General features: G+C 44.1%; 1 protein-coding gene across 1 annotated transcript; it reads right to left on the bottom strand.

Annotated features, from left to right (window-relative positions):
• Positions 1–490: 490 nt before the first annotated feature.
• On the bottom strand, positions 491–20,445 carry map3k7 (mitogen-activated protein kinase kinase kinase 7). Its single transcript, XM_080024180.1, has 17 exons — positions 20,296–20,445; positions 19,557–19,675; positions 17,621–17,731; positions 17,430–17,495; positions 17,209–17,254; positions 15,563–15,701; positions 15,290–15,418; positions 13,577–13,701; positions 12,353–12,483; positions 11,978–12,059; positions 10,756–10,880; positions 10,302–10,449; positions 5,279–5,346; positions 4,131–4,230; positions 2,764–2,825; positions 1,809–1,924; positions 491–992 (listed from the first exon to the last, which is right to left on the bottom strand). Exons 2-17 carry the CDS (start codon positions 19,647–19,649, stop codon positions 812–814), a joined length of 1,722 nt encoding a protein of 573 aa, XP_079880306.1. The 5' UTR covers positions 19,650–19,675; positions 20,296–20,445; the 3' UTR covers positions 491–811.
• Between the last annotated feature and the right edge of the window lie 1,182 nt (positions 20,446–21,627).

Below are 21,627 nucleotides of genomic sequence, written 5' to 3'. Positions count from 1 at the left end.
CATTCTCCGCCATGAGGGAGCCTCTCCCGACCGACCAGAGACCGGGGGGAGGTCGAAGGTCAAGCGGAGAGAGGCCCTGAGAGTTAGAAGGTGAAGCTGCGGACCCTGGCTCCGCCCCACAGCAAGTCACGCCCCTCCAACAAGCCCCGCCCCTTCAACACAAGGCCAAAGCAGTTTGTCGCAGATCAGATAGAAGTATTAAAAGTGGCGGGGGGGGGGGGGGGGTGTAGTGATTGTTTGGCTTCTCATCATGTCCCAACACGTTTTGTTTTGAGGGCGGGGGGGGGGGGGGGGGGGGGGGGGGAGTCAAGGGGTGGAGAAGGAGGAGGTGGAGGAGGGGGTGTGGTGAGACTTTCCTCCGGTCGTTCTTCATCATGGACGCGGGGGGGGGGGGGGGGGGGGTGTTCTACGATGCAGCATGCAGGGAACACAGTGGGGGGTGGGGGAGTCAACGGAACCAGTACTCAAAAAGGAGGAGGGTGGAGTGGCCACGTCCTGGGGAGGGAGGGTGGGGTGGGGGTGTCAGGGTGTTACACCAGAGTCTGGGAAAGGGGGGGAATTGGGGGGGTCGTGGGGCGGGGACTGGGTGGGGACGTCTGAGCCTTGCTCAGGGGACAAGGCGGAGTCGGGGTGGGGTCTCATGTCCCATACAGGGCGGATGGGGGCGGGGCGGGGTCGGGGGGTGGGGGGTCGGGATCGCGGTGGGACGTCTCACAGAGTTGAGTTTGGGGCAGAACCGGAATCAACGGAATCAGAAGTGAAGGGCGGAGTCCGGGGGGGATCGGCGGGCGTGGTGGCTGGGGGGGTCCGATCAGGAGGTGCCCTGCCTCTTCTGCTGCTGCACCCAGATGAGCTCCAGCTGCTTCTTGCACTTGGTGTAGTAGGTGGAGAGGCTCTTGTTCTCCTCCAGCAGCTTCTTGTGCTCCTGCACCAGGCGTGACGTGTTCTGCTGGTCCTTCTCGTCCTGGTCCAGCTCAGCGATCAGCTCCCTCCTGCAGGGGGCGCAAGGCAGCGGCTCAGCGACCACGCCCGATTTTGTTTCTACCGATACGAGGGCGCGAGGGGTCAGCGGCTTCTCCGCGACACGTGTGACGGAATCGTGAACTTTTAGTTTGAACTTTAAGGGTTTTCGGCAGTGAAAAAACGGGGAAATGTGAAGGTCTTTTTTTTTAAGTCACCAAAGAAGAAAGATTGATTCTGTCTCCTCCTGGAAATATTAAATCTAACCCTAAAGAAGCACCGGCTCCAAGTTACAGAAGAATAAGAAAATATTACTTTTGTTTGTGTACCAGGAAAAAGTCAAAAAAATAAACGTTAAATTCAATTCAACATTAAAAACACCAAATAAAATCACTTGTGTGACAAGTTCAACCGCTGTGGTGATTTGGACATTTAATGTCGAAAAGTCGTGGAAACAATTTTACAAATGTATTTATTTATTTTTAATCGATCCAGAAATTTATAAAATGATTTAATCGTATCAGAGTATCGTTCATTTTTCTTACAGATCTGTATTGGACTTGGTGCGAAGGGTGTAAAAATGTGTAATATATATATACACTGTAAATATACACACACAGTATATACTATAGACACAGTATATACTGTATAAATACACAGACACACACACACACACACACACACACACACACAATTTTGGTGTTACCCGTCACACTGGATTATTAAATCTACTCAAACATTTCAAATTCTCACATCAAAAAGTCAAACTGAGGTTCATTGGCTGAGCCAGACAGACAGACAGACAGACAGACAGACAGACAGACAGACAGACAGACAGACAGACTCACTTCCTCTGGATCAGCAGGGCGATCTCCGTCTGGACCTTCAGATATTCCTGTGCCATCTTGCAGTGCTGCTCGAACACGGCCATGGACTCTTTGGAGTTTGGACACGGAGCCAGAGGCTGCAACACAGGGTCATGTTCACGTCCTTCCATTAATAAGGAGTAAAATCATCATGTCTCTATATCTGCCACCGCGCCTGACAGGATAATCACGCTCCAGACGGCTCAGTATACTTTAATACAGACGTACTTTTTTGGACAACCCATCTCCAGTGTGAGTGGAGGGATAATCCCTCCCTTACAACGTCCTTGAAGAAGCAGCTTAAAATAGAACGTGATAACAGAACCATCTGTTATGAGCAACATCATTCAACAAGTTACATGTGTGTTCATACACAATGCTCTTATGCCAAAATCAGGAAAACAATGAAACAAGAGCAGCTCATATCCTGAGCTTCCAAAGTACGGTTCCAACCCGACAGTAAGAAAACACAAACAAGCCTCATTAAGGAAACGAGGATGTAGAAAAAGTAAAATATATCCATAAAAATTTTTTTTTTTTTTTTTTTTTTTTTTACACAATTACCTCGATCTGGAACAATCTATGAAGTTCAGAAAACTGTTAATTCACTGCAACGCTTCTTTTATCAAAATGATATCACGATGTTTATTACCAAATCCCAGACGATGTGGTCTCATTTCACGGTGTTGATATTACATCGCCCCGCCCGACGCCTTATGATGACATCAGCAAAATAACCACCGGCTGACTTTGTTTGGACAAAGTGGAATCACACGTACGTCTGTGGTCCGTTCCAACTGGACCCGCGATCCAGCTTTGGACTGGGACCCACCAGTTGAGAACCTCTGTTCTATAAACACCCCCGACAACACCCGCGTTTCTTCCCCTCCGCCCACAGAGGGAAAGTAGGGCGGTGTGCTGGTGACGGATGGCCTACCTGCAGCTGGTGATCCAGGGTGAGGTACGCCATGGGAATGGAGTTATCAGAGCCGTTGGTGTCTGGGGGAAAGAAGAAGAGCCATGTTCCTATCTGTTTGATGCTTTTTACATATTTGTGCGTTTCTGGTTATTATAATCCGTTTTTAGACATCCACCGTTTAATTTTTATTTTTTTTTATTGTTTCAATTTCTCGATTTTACAATTGTTGCAGTTATGCAACCGTTTTCCACTGAAAGGAAATTCCACCATCGACATAAATTCATTTAAATATATTTCCTTAATTTTTGATTTTTAAGACTTAATTTGTTCCCAAAAATATTTGTGTCATGCACGTCAGATGCTAAACTGAAAAATCTGAAGCAATTCTCAATATGTATAAAATGTCAATATATGGAAACCACTGAAATGGTCCTCAACTGAATTGAAGAATTATTTGTTTCAAGACTAATAATAATAATAACAACTTCAGAGCAATAATTCAAATAATGACTGAAAAACATCCAGGATCCTCAATGGATGGATGACCTCAAACTGAAAGTGAGATCAATATTTACTTCTTTTATTAGATGCATTTTACTTGTTTATTATTATAATTATTATAACTATTATTATTATTATAATTTGACAGCATCAATTCACGTAAAGGAGCTTCACATGTAAAAGGTTATTATTATCATCATTATCTGAAGGTTAAAAATGCCCCTGCTCCCCAGGTACAACGTTTTTACACCTTTTTAGCTCCATGTCCCTGAAGCCCGTGTCTTGGTTTGTGAAGCACTGTGTAAAATGTGTTTCAGGGAGGTTATCAGGAGCATCTCCGTCTTCCAACAGAAACACCTCCACCTCCTCCTCCTCCGTCAGGACCGGGCCTCTTAAATCAGAGGTCCAAAACCGACCTTCTGTCCCTTCCTGCCGGACCGAGCCACAAACGCAGCTGGTGAAGGCTCTGTGAGGGTAGCACCGTGGGATCATTATGGTAGCGGGAGTGGGAGCACCAGCACCAGCACCAGCACCAGCCTGTGAAGCTGCTCAGTGCTGTGTACATGTCAGGGTGTGGGACTTGGGACGCTGAATTCAACACCACCTGGTTGTTTTTGAGGTCAAGCATGGCTGGATGGCACAGATTGTACCGTCGGACCTTTTCGGGCAACATTCCTTCGCATTCCTTCCTTCATTCTATTCACCGCAGGGTTTCTTACATTCCTTTAAAATTGCTTAAAATTTGAATGGAAACGCGGGAGTGTGGAATCCGACGCTTGCAGAAAAAGATGGCATCCAGCTCCAATGTGATGATAAGGGGGCTGTCTAATACGAGCGACCTTTCCAGTCCACGTTGCCGTGGCGATAAGAGACGGTGGTCCTACCTGTGGGGTCGTCGGGGGAGAAGTACCCTCGGGTGCTGGTCTTATCGGGAGGCATCATCCTCACGCTGGGACTGGACGACCTGCTGCTGCCCCGGCTGCCCTGCAACACGGAGGAGCCGGTGTTCATAAAATGGAGTTTAAGACGTTTTTAAAAACCATAAAGAGGTTTTAAAAGACCTTAAAGACGTTTTTAAAAACCTTTTAAGGCCCTGGCTGTAGAGAAGAAGGATAAAAACTCTGGGAGGGAAGCACATGAGTCTGACCAGTAACATTAATATGAGCATGTCAACCTCTGACTCGGCGGCTCCTTTTAAATGTTTGGGACGGAGGACGTGTGTCTGGAATGTGTCTACATGTGTCGCTAGCGGACGGAGGCGAGGGAGGGTGGTGCTGCAGCATCTCCGTCTCCTTCGAGCCGACGTATCACGCTCCCTCCCGGAGGAGGTCCTCCGAACCTCCGAGTGAAAACCACTTTGGGGAAGGTGCAGGATGCCAGGAGGACATTAACATTAAGGGAAGGAGGAAAAGTTTCCTAAAAAGTGACACATTCTGTCAAGCACCGAGGCACCGGAAAGGAACCAACTGGTAGAATTCACCTCCTGAACAGGACATGTATAGTGGACTCTATTGAAGACATTTCAAGCCATTTGAAGCTGCTTTGAGACCATGAGTTCCATTGAAGATCCTTAAAGTACTGAAATACAAACTTTGAAATACTTACATTTCAAATATATATTTTTTCTATAGACAGACAACATCCATCAATGTCCCTTTTAAAGTTGCTACAAGTTTTAAAATATTGTTTTGTATGAGGGCAAAATATTTGATAGAAACTGATTAGTTTTTAAGATTTTAAGACCTTTAACACCATTAAATGGAGTTAAAGGTCTTAAAATCTTAAAAATAATCAGTTTTAGATAAATGATATATAAAAAAAAATCATAATATATTACAAACCTAAAAAAAATTACTTAAATACATGACACAGTATACATGTAAGTACTCTGTACTTACATGTATACTAAATGTATTAAAATATATATATTTGAATAACTTCAAATAGTAATAAAAACATGTCTGTCTGGAGTTTGCTCAGCGTCTGGGGAGCAGCGTACACTTCCTGTCCCTCACATGTGATCTCTTCTTACCTGTCCGGGCTCCACACCGATCCCCGGCAGGTCCTGCACCGACCGTCTCCTCTGGGGATCGCAGGAGGCTGTCGGCGGGAGGGAGAGCAGAGACGGCGTGAGACACAGGGGTTGGACGTGGACGGGTGGAGGCGAAGGAGGAGGTGGAGGGGGGTATCCACATAGGGACAGCTGCACCGATTTGACCGGGCTGGTCAGCATGTGCTGCGGCAGCGCGGTAACGGGACCACCACCGACAGCGCGCCGCGCCACGCCACACCGCGCCCTGAACCCACTACACCGATAGCTGAGCCGCCGGGTGATTGGCCAGATCAGTGTGTTTGGGTTGGCGGGGGGGGAGGGGGATGATGCTGGGAATTATTTTGGGGCTCAAGCTGCGCCGGGCGAAGCCCCGTGCGAGGCACATGGCCGACGGGACTGGTGACCCAGACAGCCTTCCCTCCTCCTCCCCCTCCATCCTCCCCCGTTAAGACGCTCAACACCAAACCCAAAACGAGACGGCGACTCCGCCCAAGTCCCGCTCGTTCGCCGAGCGACCCCCCGCGGTGCAGATTGCAGTATCCGACCGAGGGTCCGCACGAGTCGAAAATGTTCAACTCTCGCGACTAATTTTGGCCGGGACGCTACGACCGGAGGCCATTTTTGCCGAGCGTTGGCAAGTGTTATTTGAACAGTGCTAAAACAAATTAAGTTAAGTGTTTAAAATCATGACGATATTAATGCTAACTTTGGGTGTTTGCTAAAAATACAGTATTTACTCAGGACTACAACGTCTACTTTGTTGACTTATTATATTAGGGTTACAACTCTGCATCTATGGGAGGGGGAGGGGGATTGCGTTTCCCCCAGTGAACCCAAATGTCTACTCTCAAATCTGATGAGTATAGCTCACCCCCCAACCCACCCCCCGGCCGGGCTAGTAAACATGGTTTTGGGCTACTGAACCGCAGGCTCCTTCCACGACATGAGGGAGACACAAAACACAACACGCTCACAGAGACACTGTGACGAACCACACTCACACTTCAGTTCGATGCGTCTTTTAGTGGCAGCCAGTTGAAAAACCTGACTTTTAAAAAGTGCTGAAAAAATATCAAATTCCTCGTCTAATACTTAGTTCTTCTTATGCTACCGTTTCTCAAATTATAGTATGATAGAATTAGGAAAAATTGTAATGGTTTCAAATGTGTCCACAGCTTGGAATAATATTCCTTTATAATGAATGTAGCATCACCCGCATCTAGTTTTAATGCCATTTCGACATTTTGTACCTCAGATTCTAGCTGGCAGCCAGGACGGGCTTGGCATGCACATGCAGGGACAGCAGCGTCCTACCTCCCGCAACAATCTTAATTGGGCTCTCATTCAACGCGTCTCATGCAGGAACCAAAATAGAAGCCGTTTTTTTGGGACATCCAGGGCCGTCCTTGATCCCGACCCTCAGCGTGAGAGAAAATTCATCACAATGAATTAAACCCCTCCCCCGCTCCCCCACAAGTTAATGGATGTAAAGCCAGAGGAAAAAGAGAAAGCCAAAGCGCTCGGAACGTCCTCTACGCGGCCAAGCGAAGGGCGAGCTGCGGCCAGGGAGGACCCAGGAAGCAGGACCCAGGAAGCAGGACCCAGGAAGCAGGACCTGAGCGGTGTCACAGCCTCACATTCTAACAACAACTGAAACCCCAGGGAGCTTTAAGGACCTTGAATTAGCGCTGTGGATGCACCGACACAAGGGCCGGGTACAGGGATTATTGATTCCATTTGAATACAGAGTCCCCATTAGACTCAACACCGTCCAAATATTGGTGGTACGATTACGACACATGAAGACTTTTATTCATAGTTAGATAACTGCGACTAACTTTTCAGTAAACCATCCAACGTGCATTACAAAAATATTCACTCATTTACAAATTTCCGTTGGATACAGAAATGTATTATTTCAATTCATTTTGCGACCATGGTGGCATTTAATTTAAGCTGAGAATAATGACCAGGGTTCATTCTGGCATTACAAAATGAAATTCAAGCTCTTTTAAGCAGTTTTTCCCCTATTTCCAAGGACTTCACGCAAAACAAATAACTTTTCAATATAATCTTAGTTATATATATATATATATATATATATATATATATATATATATATATATATATATATATATAATAATTTATCTGGCTGTCATCCAAATTTCAGTCCATGTCATAAAAGTGATTCTGTAATTTTTTTTTATTACGTCACAATGTCAATAACAAAACTATTATCACGTTTGTTTCAATTACTTTTAAACGCTACAGCACACAAGGGGCCATTTTCAAGGTATTATAGTACTTACATTTCTGAGGACAAAATTCAAGCACCTCAACCTCAAGGGCCTTATAAGAACCCTGGGTTACATAACAGCAGTATCCAAGCCCTAACAGATACAAACACTCACCTTCGGGTACTTTCTACAAAGTACAGACCGTCTACTAGTACTGACACTTTCATTTTCAATCAAATCACATCTGCTTATTTTGAAGACCCGGTGTGTTTATAATTCTTAGTAACTGATTTATTTACTGCTTTGTTTAAGCAAAATAAGATATAACCATGAAACTGGAATCATGATGTTACGTAGGTTTCCGGTTTAGGGATGTGGTGCGTGTCTAGTACACCTGGAACGCTCGCCCGGTGATGCAGAGGTCTTGGTAAGGGTTTTAAATCAGCTTCATAACGAAAAACATTTCGGGTGAGAAATCTCTCAAGCCGACTCATGTTCTGCTTTTCCAACGAGCATCGCCACACAACACAGAGATAGAGAGCACGCACGCACGCACACACACACACACACACACACACACACACACACACACACACACACACACACACACACACACACACACACACACACACACACACACACACACACACACACACACACACACACACACACACACACACACACCTCTAGTGTTGGTTACTCCAGAACTCTTAGCAATTACAGAATCAAATATATTTCCTTTCTGTTTCCATTGCTCTGACAAGTGTTCATTTTGGCAGACATTTAAAAATCCTGTCGCTTTAGTCCCGCTCCTCATTCAAATCTAAAGTTTTTTTTAATTGTAATTCCGTCTGGAGTGAATCCAGAAAATGGATTGATGCTCATTCGTTTCACTTTGTCCAGTTATTACAAAATGCGGCGTCATTGTGTAACGTGTTGTTAGAATGGTCAACTCATTAAAATAAAGACATTTAAGCATAAAGCATGTTGCTTTAAGTCAAAGTTCCTTGAAAATGAAAAGTTCAAAGTCAAGGATATTTCAAGCGTGTATATGAGCACCATTAGCTTAAAAAAAAGAAAACTATTAAAGCGATAATTGTGTATAATAAGTATGAAAGCACCCGGACAACCACGTCTGTCACCTCTCTGAATTATTAATTGGGTGATAATTGAATCCAAGTCGTGCGAGCGTAACGGAGTGATAACGACTTCTAAATATACATTTTTAATGGACGGGTGGGTGATTTTTTCTTTTTTTTTTCCTTCCATCATATTCTCCTCTTTATTCTGGTCGAATGCTTTAGATGGAAATATCTTTCCTACTGTGACATGATAAAGCTCGCATGAATAATTTTTTTGTGGAGATTAAAAAACAAATACAAAAAATAGTCAAAAGAAACCGTCGACCCATCAAAGTTCTGAAAGCCCTGCCTGGCAAAATTACAAGTACAATGAAAAGACATGCATCTTAGCAATTCCTGTGACATCTGTCAATTAAACATTAATCCTTTATTAATGACATTTGTTTTGTCCGGGCAAGTTTTTTTTAGTATGAAAATGTCATTATATATATATTGGTAAATAAAGATAAAAATAATATTAAAAAACGATTGTCTTTTATCCATGCAGCTTCTCACTGATGGCATTGTTATGTTTTTGTGAAACTAAATCCCTGCCAAAAGGTGACACTTGTTCAGATCAAGCCTTCTGGAGTGACAGACACAGAGGGAGGAGGAGGGGAGCGACTGGCCATGTCCCACCAAGCCGGCTCCACCGGGCCCCGCGGGGCCCCAGCGCTCGGGCCCTGATACCTGTGACGACGATCTTGGGGACGTCCAGAATGGTTCCAAACGATGCGGTTTTACGGTGGCCTCGTTTATACTGCGGGGATGCTGCAAAAACACACACAGAGCTGCGGACACAAGCATGCAGACCAGGACAGACAGGACAAGGGTCTGGCCCGGACCCCCCCCGGGGCCAAGGCTGGACCCCCACAAGCCTGGACTGGCCCCCCACCCAGGCCTGGACTCCCCCCGGGCCAGACCAACATGCAGGACATACACTGTGGACATGCAGGGCAGCATGCACCCTGTCCAGGAAGGAACCTTGAGACTCGGCACAAAACAACAGCAGGAGCTCAGACAGGAAGTAGTTTGGAGGGACGGGTTACAGTCCGCCTCTGGATGATGTCACTTCCTGCTACTTCCTGCCAGCCATCAAGTTTGCTCAGTTTTGTTGGCAAAAGCACTGCAGCTGCAGACATACATTTGCAAATACTACATCAACTTTAGTTTAAAGTAGTAATCCAGAAGACTATTTAGTGAAATAAAATCATATTTTTAAAATTGATCCTATATGTATTTAGCTTCCACTTTATAGGAAACCGCCAGTAATTGTATTTGCGTCATGGATATGCTCCTCTATCTGTTGTTTCCATTGTTGGTGGCGGGGTGTGTGTGCCTTTCCCGGCAAGAATGCACTCATCAGGTACGCGCTAGAAGTGAAAGTAATTTGATGCATCAGCACAAAGACAATCATATGGATATTCATTTGAACATTTAAATTATTTACTAGACACTCATTTGGTACTCTCCAAAGTTTTCCCACTTCCTCTCAGGACTCGACTGGACCCAATACCGTAAATACAGTTGTAGAGGCAGCTACTGAACAGCGCACCCTCATTCTGTCTGTACGCTATAGCGTAAATAGTGAAGTATGAGTGCACGCTAAAGTTGTGATGTCTCGAACGTGGTTTGCGGCGTTACCTGCGGGTGCAAAGGGCATCTTGGGTTCGAGCTCTGAGAGGTCTGCGCTCATTCGTTTGCTGTCGGAGGTGGCCAGGCCCTGTGAGCGTGCAGAGAGGCTCTCCACGCTGCCCCCTCTGGACAGTGGCAGAGTGCGCAGCGGGTCGCCCTGTTGGGAAATCAGAACGTTGAGTTGAGGTTTTTTTTGTTTAAACCAATGCTGCTGTAAATAAAACACGGATTAGGGAAGTTTCCATCAGTTGGGTGGAGGCAAATGAACTGAACTGGATTTTTATGTTATAATGTTCAACGTCAAGACAATTCAAATGCGTCCAAATAATAAGTGGCGTTGAAACGGATTTGCGCTAACACGTTATGATGGCGTTCACTGGGACAGCCCATAAAAACCACTCAGACTTGATGACTGAACTGAATTGGCACAGACATGGAAACAGGAAAGGTGGGGATGCTTTGCCTTTGGTTTGAACTGATGCGCGAACTGCGGCGTGATCTTGATGGTGTCGTTGCTGCCCTGAGAGTCTCCGTGCTCCATGTTGGCGTCGCTTCTGCTGGTGGTGCAGGTGTAGTCCACGTAGGAGCCTGCCGCACGGCCAGAGATACAGAGTCAAATTTCCTCATGTCAAAATTAGTGATGGTCAAGTTTAAAAACCTTCTGGCAGCTGTTCTCCTGTGGTTGCCACAATCTAGACCACACTCGAATTTCACATTGCGATGCTTGATCGTCTTTCTAGAATGCCTAGCGAGCGTCTTTTAATCAAAACTATCAAATATTGAACTTTATACGCGCTTATTTTTTTCAATATTAATAAGGAATTTATAACTAAAGTATGTTTTTCATTCTGTTTATCGGATCATTTGATATTTAATACATTTTTGATAAATTTACAATTAGGGATGGGCATGATTAGTCGACCAATTGATTCGTAGTGACGTCGACTACTGATTATTTTTTTTTAAACAACTTTTCTGCCTGGATGCTAATAAGCGTCGCACAGGCATCACGTTCTGACGGCAGTGGACAGCGAGGTGGATGGAGCGGACAGACAGGAGCCACCTGGATGTTTACGGAGAAGAAAATGCTTGTGAACCAGATAATGATGGCGGCGAGACTCATAGTAGAGTGCACGTTGGGTGGGATGAAGCTGTCTTACCACGGCTCTACTAGCGACAGAAGGCAGTGTACACAAATGGCGTCACGTGGTGGAAATGACTCATTGGATGGATTGAACATTCGTCCGTCTGCCACCGTGCCGCGACAACATGAGGTGAGGTGTTGCCCATCGGTTACTATCATAATACTGTGCTCACGGTTTCACATGTGCGTATTGAACCGGGGGGGGGGGGGGGGGGGGGGGGGGCTTACCGAATGGTACGATTACATTCCATCTATATGTTGGGGGTGGAGGGGCTAATGATGAGGTCACGACTAGTCGACTAATCGACTGAAGTGAGTCGTCGACCAAAAAAATAAAAAATAAATTATAAAAAGATAATGTCCATTCCCTATTACAATAACCAAACACTAATTCACCATTAATGGTTGTTATAAAGTGTAACCAAAGTCACGTCAGTCTGTGGAAAAAGACATTTCAAGCATCTCATGTAGAGTATTTTTAGCATTATGAAATAAACCCTAACGTGAGCAATGTGGGTATTAGTAAATAAAGTCAGTGTACCTGTGCTAGTTGCAGAGTTACTTTGTCCCTCATCTGTGTACTGGTACGGATACTGCAGAGGTTCATCAGACCCAGGGAAATACTGCAAACGGAAATGATAAAGGGGTGTTACAGGGCATCTGCAGATTCTATTTAAAGGTTTAACACCTTTTTAATGCCATTTAATCAACAACTTTGTACCTTTGCAGCAGCAAAAGCAGCAAGTTAACCAAATAGTACGTTTTGAGGCTGAAATGTATCAAAAACGTTTCCACGAGGGATCGATGATTGATTTTATTTTTTTTCTTATTGGGAAAAGAAAATGTAGACGGCTAAAAATGTTACGACAGCCTTGTGCCGCAACAGGAAGGTGGGAAGGACGAGGAAGGCGGTTACCCTCATCAGATGAGTCATGATCTTCACAATCTCCTCCATGGACGGGCGCTGGGACGGGTCCTTGGACCAGCAGCGGGTCATCAGGCTCTCGATGGGCTTGGGCAGGTTCTTGATCAGAGGAGGCCGAGTCCCTGAGCAGAAAGGTCAGAGGTCAGATTATTCAATTACACAGACGTTTATTTCATCCCACGTGGGGAGTTCAAATCCACAAAGGCCTGTTAGTGGAGCGGTCACTAGGACCAGATGTATACACTACAGGAAATATATTGTGGGTCCCGTTGAACATTTCCTTTCCAATTTAACTTCCGTTGATGGAAAATAAATATCTTATTCTGGTAAATCACTATATTCTGAATAAGTGCATATTTTGAAACACCAAACAATCATCCAGAACAGCATGTTAGGATGGCATCGATCCACTGGGCATGTAAACCCACGTCAGAGCTGGAGAAATCAGGAGAACCGCATTTTAATTCCAAACGTTTGTATCTGTACAGCTGGCTGTCCATCGCAATTTGTTTAATTAATAATTCTAAAATCCTGTCTGTGCGTCGTGATTAAACGTTTTGGCAAAACATTAAATGCAATTGAAAAAAAATGGCAGAATACAACTCACTGTCAACCAGATAATGAATTCTTACTGGCTGCTATTTTGATTTGTATATTTTCACATTGTACAGATTGGATTATGGTAGCGATGCACAACTTAAGGTTAACGTTACTGGGTGGCAGTGATCTCTCAAACCCAACAAGACAGAAAAACAGGCGTCAATCCTTGTAGGTGTCATTTTATAATATGTATAATTACTACAATCCTTTTTTTCATACCTCTAAATACTACATAATCGCTGTCTCTGTAGAAAAACGCAAAAAGCCCGGTCGACTTAAAAGCGCACCTGGGAAACCAAGTTCGTACAACCGTACAGTCGGACACACTAGGATTTGTCCGCAGGTCACGTGATGTGAACATAACGGACAAAAATCAGAATTTAAAAAGACGTGCATGATGAATTTCTCCGGAGAGAAGGGTTCTTCCCCGGTTCTGCTGCTCCATCAGCATCTGCAGCGGAGCCTCAGCGGTGATCAGGCCGAGCCGAAGCCTCCCAGCTCCGTTACTCTCAGGGCTCCAAAGCGATCGGAGTAATGACTTCGAAGACTTAGGGGTAATTATCCACACACCTCCACCTCTCAGGATGCAGCCCCCCTCCCCCCTCCTCTACTCACCGTTGTGGACGGCCCACATGATGCGAAAAGCCGGTCCGCCGATTTCGTCGAAGGGCTTTCTGCGGGTGATGACCTCCCAGAGGATGATGCCCCAGCTGAACACGTCACACTTCTCACTGTAGTTGCTGCCTGAGAGGACAGAGCGACCGTTCATATCTCTCTCTCTCTCTCTCTCTCTCTCTCTGGACTCTGTTAGTGAACCAAGTGTGTTTGTTGTATTGTCTGTAACTGTGAACTAGAGAAAATGTTAAAATAAAGATGCTTTTTCTCTCTCTCTCTCTCTCTCTCTCTCTCTCTCTCTCTCTCTCTCTCTCTCTCTCTCTCTCTCTCTCTCTCTCTCTCTCTCTCTCTCACTCTCTCTCTCTCTCTCTCTCTCTCTCTCTCTCTCTCTCTCTCTCTCTCTCTCTCTCTTTCTCTCTCTCTCTCAAAGAGTGGATGACGACCCGGTTCGATGAGAGAGATAAAACTAATTTCACCGCGGCACGTGAGACGAGAGCAGGAAATAGTCTCGGGGAAGCACCGGCACTTTAATCTCTTTATCCGTCGCTCCGGAGAGAGGAGGAAAGGGGAGACATTTTTATTTATTTATTTTTTTCACGGAGGAGCCGCTCCAGAGTTGCATAATCACCATCTATTATTACAGAATTAAAGTGCACATTAAACACCTATTTTAAAGTTGCTGCGCCGAGGCAATTTGCCAGCGTTTTCACAGTGGTGCAAATTGTCCGTAAGAAGTTCATCGGGGGGGCGCCGGGAGCAAATGTGATCCGTTTAATTGCATAGGAGTCATGTAATTCCCCTATAAAACAAGATAATGATGAGGCCTTAATTTGTGTTTCCTTCTGACCGCCCTCGCAGAGAACACGGCTCATAACGTCTAAATACTTTAGGAAAGCAGCGCAGAGAGAACACAGGACGCTCGCCCCTCTCCAGGGAAATAAAGCCACGAGCATCCTTCCATTCATCTTGCTGCCGCACTTGGGAGAGTGCCATCAATAAAGCCCAGGACTAACCCTGATGACGGCTTAAGAATTACTGCCTCAGAGCCGGGAGCACCACCCTGAGATTAGGGTGGAGGCGACGAGAGGGTTGGGCGGGGGGATTAGAGGAAGGACAATTAGACCGAGCACAGGTATGCAAAGAGAAGTGAACGACAGAATAGAAAAATACCACATTGTGTTGCTATCGCGTCTATCGGTATCTGTTGACGGTAGAGGCTAGAATGGAGGGGTGGCAAAGCTCCGATCCGCGGCCCTGTTCTGGCCCTACAGTTTACATCCCAGGCCTGCTGGATGATTCCTAAATCTAAAATAGCTTCAGTTTTGAAAATGTGGTCGGGCGGACCTTATTTAACCCTAGATTTGATATGTCGGTTCACAAATGACCTGGCTTAAAATGTGTTTTGTATTTCTTTCTAAGATTGTACATAACATTTAATGAATATTTCATCAGATAAGCAACAATGAGTTCACACACACCGTAATTAGGAAATGGCTGGAAATTTAAAATGAAAAAATGTTTGTTTTCCTGCTTTATTCTCCAATCATCTGCGTCATTTTATTACCCATCGTATGCATTCAAGGGTTAATAGTAACGAGAATTAATTCCTTTAATAATTCATAGTAGTCAATGGCCTGCTGCATATATCATTAATAATGAAATTATTACATAAATAACTAAATAAATACAATTAAGGATTTCTAGGAAGGAAACCTGCCTTCAAACACCTCAGGTGCCATCCACGCCGCGCTCCCTTTGTTGTTGGTCATGTGCGTCTGGATATCGCAGGCGGTCCCAAAGTCGCAGATCTTCAGCACAGTGCCTCCCGCCACCAGAAGCAGACTGACAGGGGGGAAAAAAAAACCAAAAAAACATAAAACAATAAATAATACTGAAACACACAATTAACATAACGTCCTCTTGAACCTGTAATAAGACAATTAACCCCTCAATTAATTGAGAGGAGGAGGAGGAGGAGCAGCATACTTGGGTGGCTTCAGGTCCCTGTGGATCAGCGCCTTAGGCTTCATGCCGTGCAGGTAGGCCACGCCCTGCGAGCACTGTAGGCACCAGCTCATGGCGTGGGACGCCGAGTAGTGGGGGAGGGGCTCAGCACCGTGCAGCACTGCGGACCAGAGGAGGGCGAAACAGTGAAACCAGGATCCAAACAGTCACTACTGGACAGTCTCTAACGGTGCTGACGTCTTGGAAATAGAATAACGGTGGAGCCACCTGAAGGACCTCTGCAGTGTCCCCAGACCACACGTTGAGAACCACTGCACGACCACGCCGGAAAAAAGGTGACCTCCGCCCCCCCCGTTGATTGATTGGGATGCTGCCAACCCTGAGGTATCTATAAAAACCTGCCCCAATACCTAGAGCTAAAAGTTGCAAAACAGTCCGCATCTTTGTTTTCAACACATATTTTTGATTTAAAAGTAAAAATAAGTTGCCCCGATGTTGACCACTTTTCACGTTTAAAACAAAAAACAAATAAAAGTGCAATATACCTTGGTCTGTTCAGAAACTAAGAAAGTAAGAGTTATCCTTGCGTATTGTTTTACATTTTAAAAAGTTTAAACAAATTAAAACATGAAAAACTGTAAAAAATAAATAAATAAAAGACTTCAGTCATTATAATGGTTAGGGGTACAACGAATCACTAAACTCACGGTTCGGTTTGTATCAATGTTTTGAGTCATGGATCGGATCACTTTGGATCAGTAAATAAAACAAGAAAGGGAGACAAATATAACTTTGCTTTCCCTTTATTCTGTAAAACACTTTTGTGCATGGTCTTAAATGAGAACAACATACAAGATGTCCAATGTTTAAATTATATCTTAAGATACATAAAATGTTCAATACTCAATTGTTAAATGAAAGTACAATATGAGGCACGCATGACACCTTCTTCCTTTAATGGTAATAAAAATAATAAGATAATAAGAAAAATAATAAGAAACCAGTAACGTTAAATTTCTCACGTTTATAACAAACTACATTTAATGAAAATCGGTTCAGAATTAAGCAAGTTTTGTAGAGAAACCTGCATCTCTCAGCACACATGATGTTTGTTTACGAGTGGATGTTGAGCGTTCCAACATGGCCGACGTGCAGCTGCACAGTGGTCACATCAGCAGCTCATTCCCCACATGTGGTAAAGTAGCAGCAACACAGAACGCCGCAGCGTCAACCAATCAATGCACTTCAGAGTAAAAGACATCTGTCTTTATCTTCTTTTCACTGGAACTCTGCTTCCAGATTTATGGAATTATTACTTTAAAAAGTAACAGCTGCAGAAAAACTGTATTTCACCAAGATGTTTACATTTTACAATTAATCTGCGGTTCTCATGCGAGCCGAACCGTGGGGGGGGTCGACCCGTACGGATCAACCACGATACATTACACCTCTAAATAATGGTGATTGAATTGTTTACCATAAGACAAACTGTTAAACAATCTTAATATAACCAAAACATATATTTCTGTTCATTAATTTGATTCCATCTTTCTCAAATAATTTTCCTCCTAAAGGATATTATGATAACATAGGATCGTCAACACTCAAATTTAAAATGACTAAACTTCGAAAACCATTTTGTGGCTGCTGTGTGGTTGCCAACTCACCGTTGTACAGTGACCCGCCCTCAGCGTACTCCATCACCAGACAGACCTGAGGAAGACAGTTTAAAACCCTTAAAGGAAGCCACGTCTTTACAACAAACAAGGAAGGTCCATTAGTGCCTCTCTGAGAAGGTTCATCAGTGTAGCACATTAGAAAAAGAAAACTATTACAACCAATTGTTTGGGGGAAAATAACCAGAACAAGAGCGGCGTTATACACTTACTGGGTTATTGCAAGAGCCGTACAACTTGACGATATTGGGGTGATTCACCCGAGAAAGCTGCCGCAGCTGAAACGACAGGAGGGAGATGGGGAAGGATCAGCCGCAGAGCGGCGCCCGCGACCAAATCGCCGCCTACGGAAAACTAAAACTGCACGGCGACACAGAAAGCGAAACTGTGGTTCTCACTTTACCTCGACGATGAAGGCCTTTCTCTCGGATTCACTCTCGATGGTTTTGATGGCGACATCTTTTCCTTTCCATTTGGCTTTACACACGACTCCGAAGGCTCCCCGTCCCACCACCTGAGAGGAAGAGGGCCAAAACGCAGGTTCCTCAACTGTCAGAGCAGAGAACCAGCCCCATCTCCGTCCACAATATGTGAAAGGACGCAGATATCCAACTGGTACCAAGTACGGGCCGCACATCAATACCGCACATCGTTGCTGCCGTCTGGTAGAGGCGACCGGGGCATTCCGGTACCGACGACCAGACTCAATATCAGTTTTAATCACCAGGCTCCTTAACAAGCAATAACAAGATACTGATCGTACTGATGACACATGAACATTCATTGTAAATTACCGATTCTAATGTAAACAATAATCGGCACACCTCCACCTCACATTATAATATGTAATATTTATATTCTTATTGTCCGGTCATACTGTCCCTCTCTACCACCATCAGTTTATATGACATTCCCCATTTTTACATTCCCTGGAACTGCTTCTAATGTTCTATTGTGTTTTTCTTATTTATTATGGATATATTTTATTATTATGTAGACTTTTTTCTTTTTAACAATTGAAAACCTTCTTTGGATAAAAAATCCAATGCCTCCTGTGTGGTTGTCACTTACCTTGTCACAAGAATTTCAGTGTTCAGAATGTAATTGTTAAATACTGTGTTATACTGAAAAACACTTTGTTATACTGTGCATCTAATGGATAAAACACTTTCACTACATTGGGCCTTTGAACAAGCAATAAACAAGAGGCAGTTTTCCGGGTTGAAGGCCTGTTTTAAAATGCACATTAACATGTTATCTCTGCAGTTCTATTGTGTCTTCCGTATCTGTTTTTATTTCTATGATTATATTTGTCTTATTTTTACTTTGAATCACCCTCTATATATCAAATGTGCTTTACAGATAAAACTGACTTGCCTTTTGCCCAAATTTTAAATGGTCCATTACACATGTGTTATTTGGCTGGAAAACACTGGTCCAAGTGGGAAAACATATTGATAAATTGTAGAGCTGCCCCATCAAAGTCGACAAGTCCAATCATTAGTCGGAGATCACCCGTCAGTGACTGAGATTATTCAAGTCAAGCAGCAGTTTTTGTTTTTCAGATAGAAGCTTACAAAATGCACAGGGATATCATTTAAATGAGGAATAATAAAAAGGGGAATCATAAATATATTTTTAAATGTGAATCGTCTGCGTCCGGACACAGATGTGAACACATCTCTCCGTGCACCCTGATCGCCAAATAAAACTAAAAAACAGTGAGGGGGCGGGGAACGACTCGTAGACTCTGTAAGATCATTTTCTGCGCATAACTCATGGAGAGGGGACGATCGGGGAGAGAGTCACAGAGAAAGTGTCCCCATTACGCACAGTGTAGTTTGATATCGTTTCATACGCACTTGTTTTGTACCATGAGCCGATGTAAAATAAAATAACATACATCTAAAAAAAACAAAAAAAAAACACAGTGTTTCGCAGATCGTAGGCAACCCATCGCTGGCATGAGCATCGTCGGTACCACCGGAAAAGGAGACAGGTGCGCAAACTGCACCCAATAGTTCCCTCTCCGCACCTCTCCTCTGGAAGGCGCCCTATGCGGTTGCCTATCTCGCCTATAGGAAGAGCCGGCCCTGCCCCTGCAACACCGCCGAATAGTAGAATATTCGCATTGAACAGCATAATCCAATTAGACTAACAAAATTCGGAGTTTTGCACAGCCCTAATAAATTGACAAAGTTACAAAATGTGTCTTGTTGTTAATCCATGGACCCTGAGCTGGTAACAAGTTAAAATCCAGCCCCATCAGAACATCGCTGAATAGTCCGGTGGAGTTCACATATCAACGCTTCTAATCTGATCGTGGATTACAAACTCGCCTCCTCCACTTCGATGTCCACATAGTCTATCTCCTCGAAGGGGTATCCAGGGGGGGTCTCCAGCATATCGGCGGGGGGCAGAGTCAGGGACATCACCAGCCAGAGTCAGCCAGGAACAACTGCAAAGAGATTACAACACACTTCATTATTCAATAGCTGCAAATCAGCACGAGCCAGGGGATAAACAATACAATGAAATAACTATAACAGATGCACAACAGAACAACACAGCACAAGTTATTCGTTATGATATACATAACACGATTAGAACAGCTAATAGTTGTATGAGTTAGTAAAGTTTTAAAAAGCTAAAAAAATAAACTCCAAGAAACAGTATAAAAACACAGGGAAGCTCCAACACACTGAACCACATCGTAGAAAACCTCACTGAGACACGCTTTATTGTTTTAACCTCCTTCTGGAAACTTTTCAAGCACAATAACAACATAAACAACTAAGTAGAGCGCAGGCTTCCCAGACAGCTGATACAGCTCCGTTAGCTTAGCACAACAACATGCGACTACGCTGAAGGAAGCGTCCGGAACCCCATTGCTTTTCCAAGTTTAAATTGGCCTGCAACACAAGTAAGCTCTGTACAACAGGAGCAAAAGTGTCTCTCAAAATAAACAACAGTTCCGACATGTTGGTCAAACCGCCCCGAGGCGCAGTGTGTTGGAGCTAGCCTGGATGCTACCGCTAGCCGGTTAGCCCGCAGCAGCGCACCGCCCCCAGCCCGGACCTGTCGCAGAACACCGTTCACCGGCGCCGGCGTCCTCCGGACATCAGGCTTGTTCCCCTACTCTTCATGTGCGGAGAGCCGAGGCGCAGCGTCCCGTGTTCCACCCGGAGCGCCGCTCTCTCACCGCCGCAGACATCACTTTCTGGCAGCTAGTGGAGCTAACGGCTAGCTGGCTAGCTGGCTAGCTAGCTGGCTGGGAGAGCGTAGTTTTTCCTCTGCGCAGGCGCGGTTCAACCCGGAAGTGTATTCGCTGCGGTGCCACGCCCACCGGACCTGGAAAAACTACTTTAAATTTCCAAAAAAGAAAGAAAATAAGTTGAGAAATTCATGTGTAAATTCATGTGTTTGGAAGGAGATTATGATCAATTTTCTATTAAAACCGATTTTTTTTAACGGATTTTTAACCTTGTCTGCAGTAGCCAAACATCATACAAATCATACACATACCATAACATAAGACTTTACTTATTAAAGTCTTATTTATTATTAATATTATGTGTCCAGCCGCGAAGAGGTGGGAACCCTTATTATTAATGAAAAACTGACGTCAGTCGTCTATGATGTCATGGATCCGCTGCACTCACAGACAAGATGAATAAAATATGTGTTTGGGGCAGTTCCGACACGCCGTTGTCAAAGTTTGATGCAGATCGGTCCATTATTGTGGAAAAACTTAGTGAAAAGGGGTACTTTTTATCATCACCGCAACGCGTTCTCCTGCGCAAATGGCGGCTGGCACAGGTCACGTGATCGCGTGGCAGTCTAGTGATTGTATTCAATCGGGACCTCACCAAGATGGCGGCATGTACTTATGTCACTGACGTCGGGTGGAAGGAATAAACTTCACACATCTATCTATCTATCTATCTATCTATCTATCTATCTATCTATCTACGTATCTATCTATCTATCTATCTACGTATCTATCTATCTATCTATCTATCTATCTATCTATCTATCTATCTATCTATCTATCTATCTATCTATCTATCTATCTGTCTATCTATCTGTCTATCTATCTATCCATCTATCTATCTATCTATCTATCCATCTATCTATCTATCTATCTATCTATCTATCTATCTATCTATCTATCTATCTATCTATCTATCCATCTATCTATCTATCTATCTATCCATCTATCTATCTATCTATCTATCTATCTATCTATCTACGTATCTATCTATCTCAAGGATTCAAGAGGTTTATTCATCACATACATATACTTTCATACATATACATACTTTCATACATATACATACTTTCATACATATATGCAGTGAAATGTAATGCAACGCACCCGGTGATAACACACAATATGTCCTAGGAAAA

The sequence above is a fragment of the Zeus faber genome (genome assembly GCF_960531495.2).
Source record: "Zeus faber genome assembly, chromosome: 2".
In the NCBI taxonomy this organism is placed as follows: domain Eukaryota; kingdom Metazoa; phylum Chordata; class Actinopteri; order Zeiformes; family Zeidae; genus Zeus; species Zeus faber.
This window is presented reverse-complemented; position numbering and strand designations above follow the sequence as displayed.

What these genes read in the sequence shown, in the direction of transcription:
- map3k7 (XM_080024180.1), bottom strand. Translation starts at nt 19,649, where the DNA reads ATGTCCCTGACTCTGCCCCCCGCCGATATGCTGGAGACCCCCCCTGGA. An exon ending in TAACTCTGCAACTAGCACAG is followed by an intron (nt 10,881 to 11,977) that starts GTACACTGACTT and finishes GCCGTGCGGCAG; the next exon opens with GCTCCTACGTGGACTACACC. An exon ending in TCGGTGTGGAGCCCGGACAG is followed by an intron (nt 4,231 to 5,278) that starts GTAAGAAGAGAT and finishes TCCGTGTTGCAG; the next exon opens with GGCAGCCGGGGCAGCAGCAG.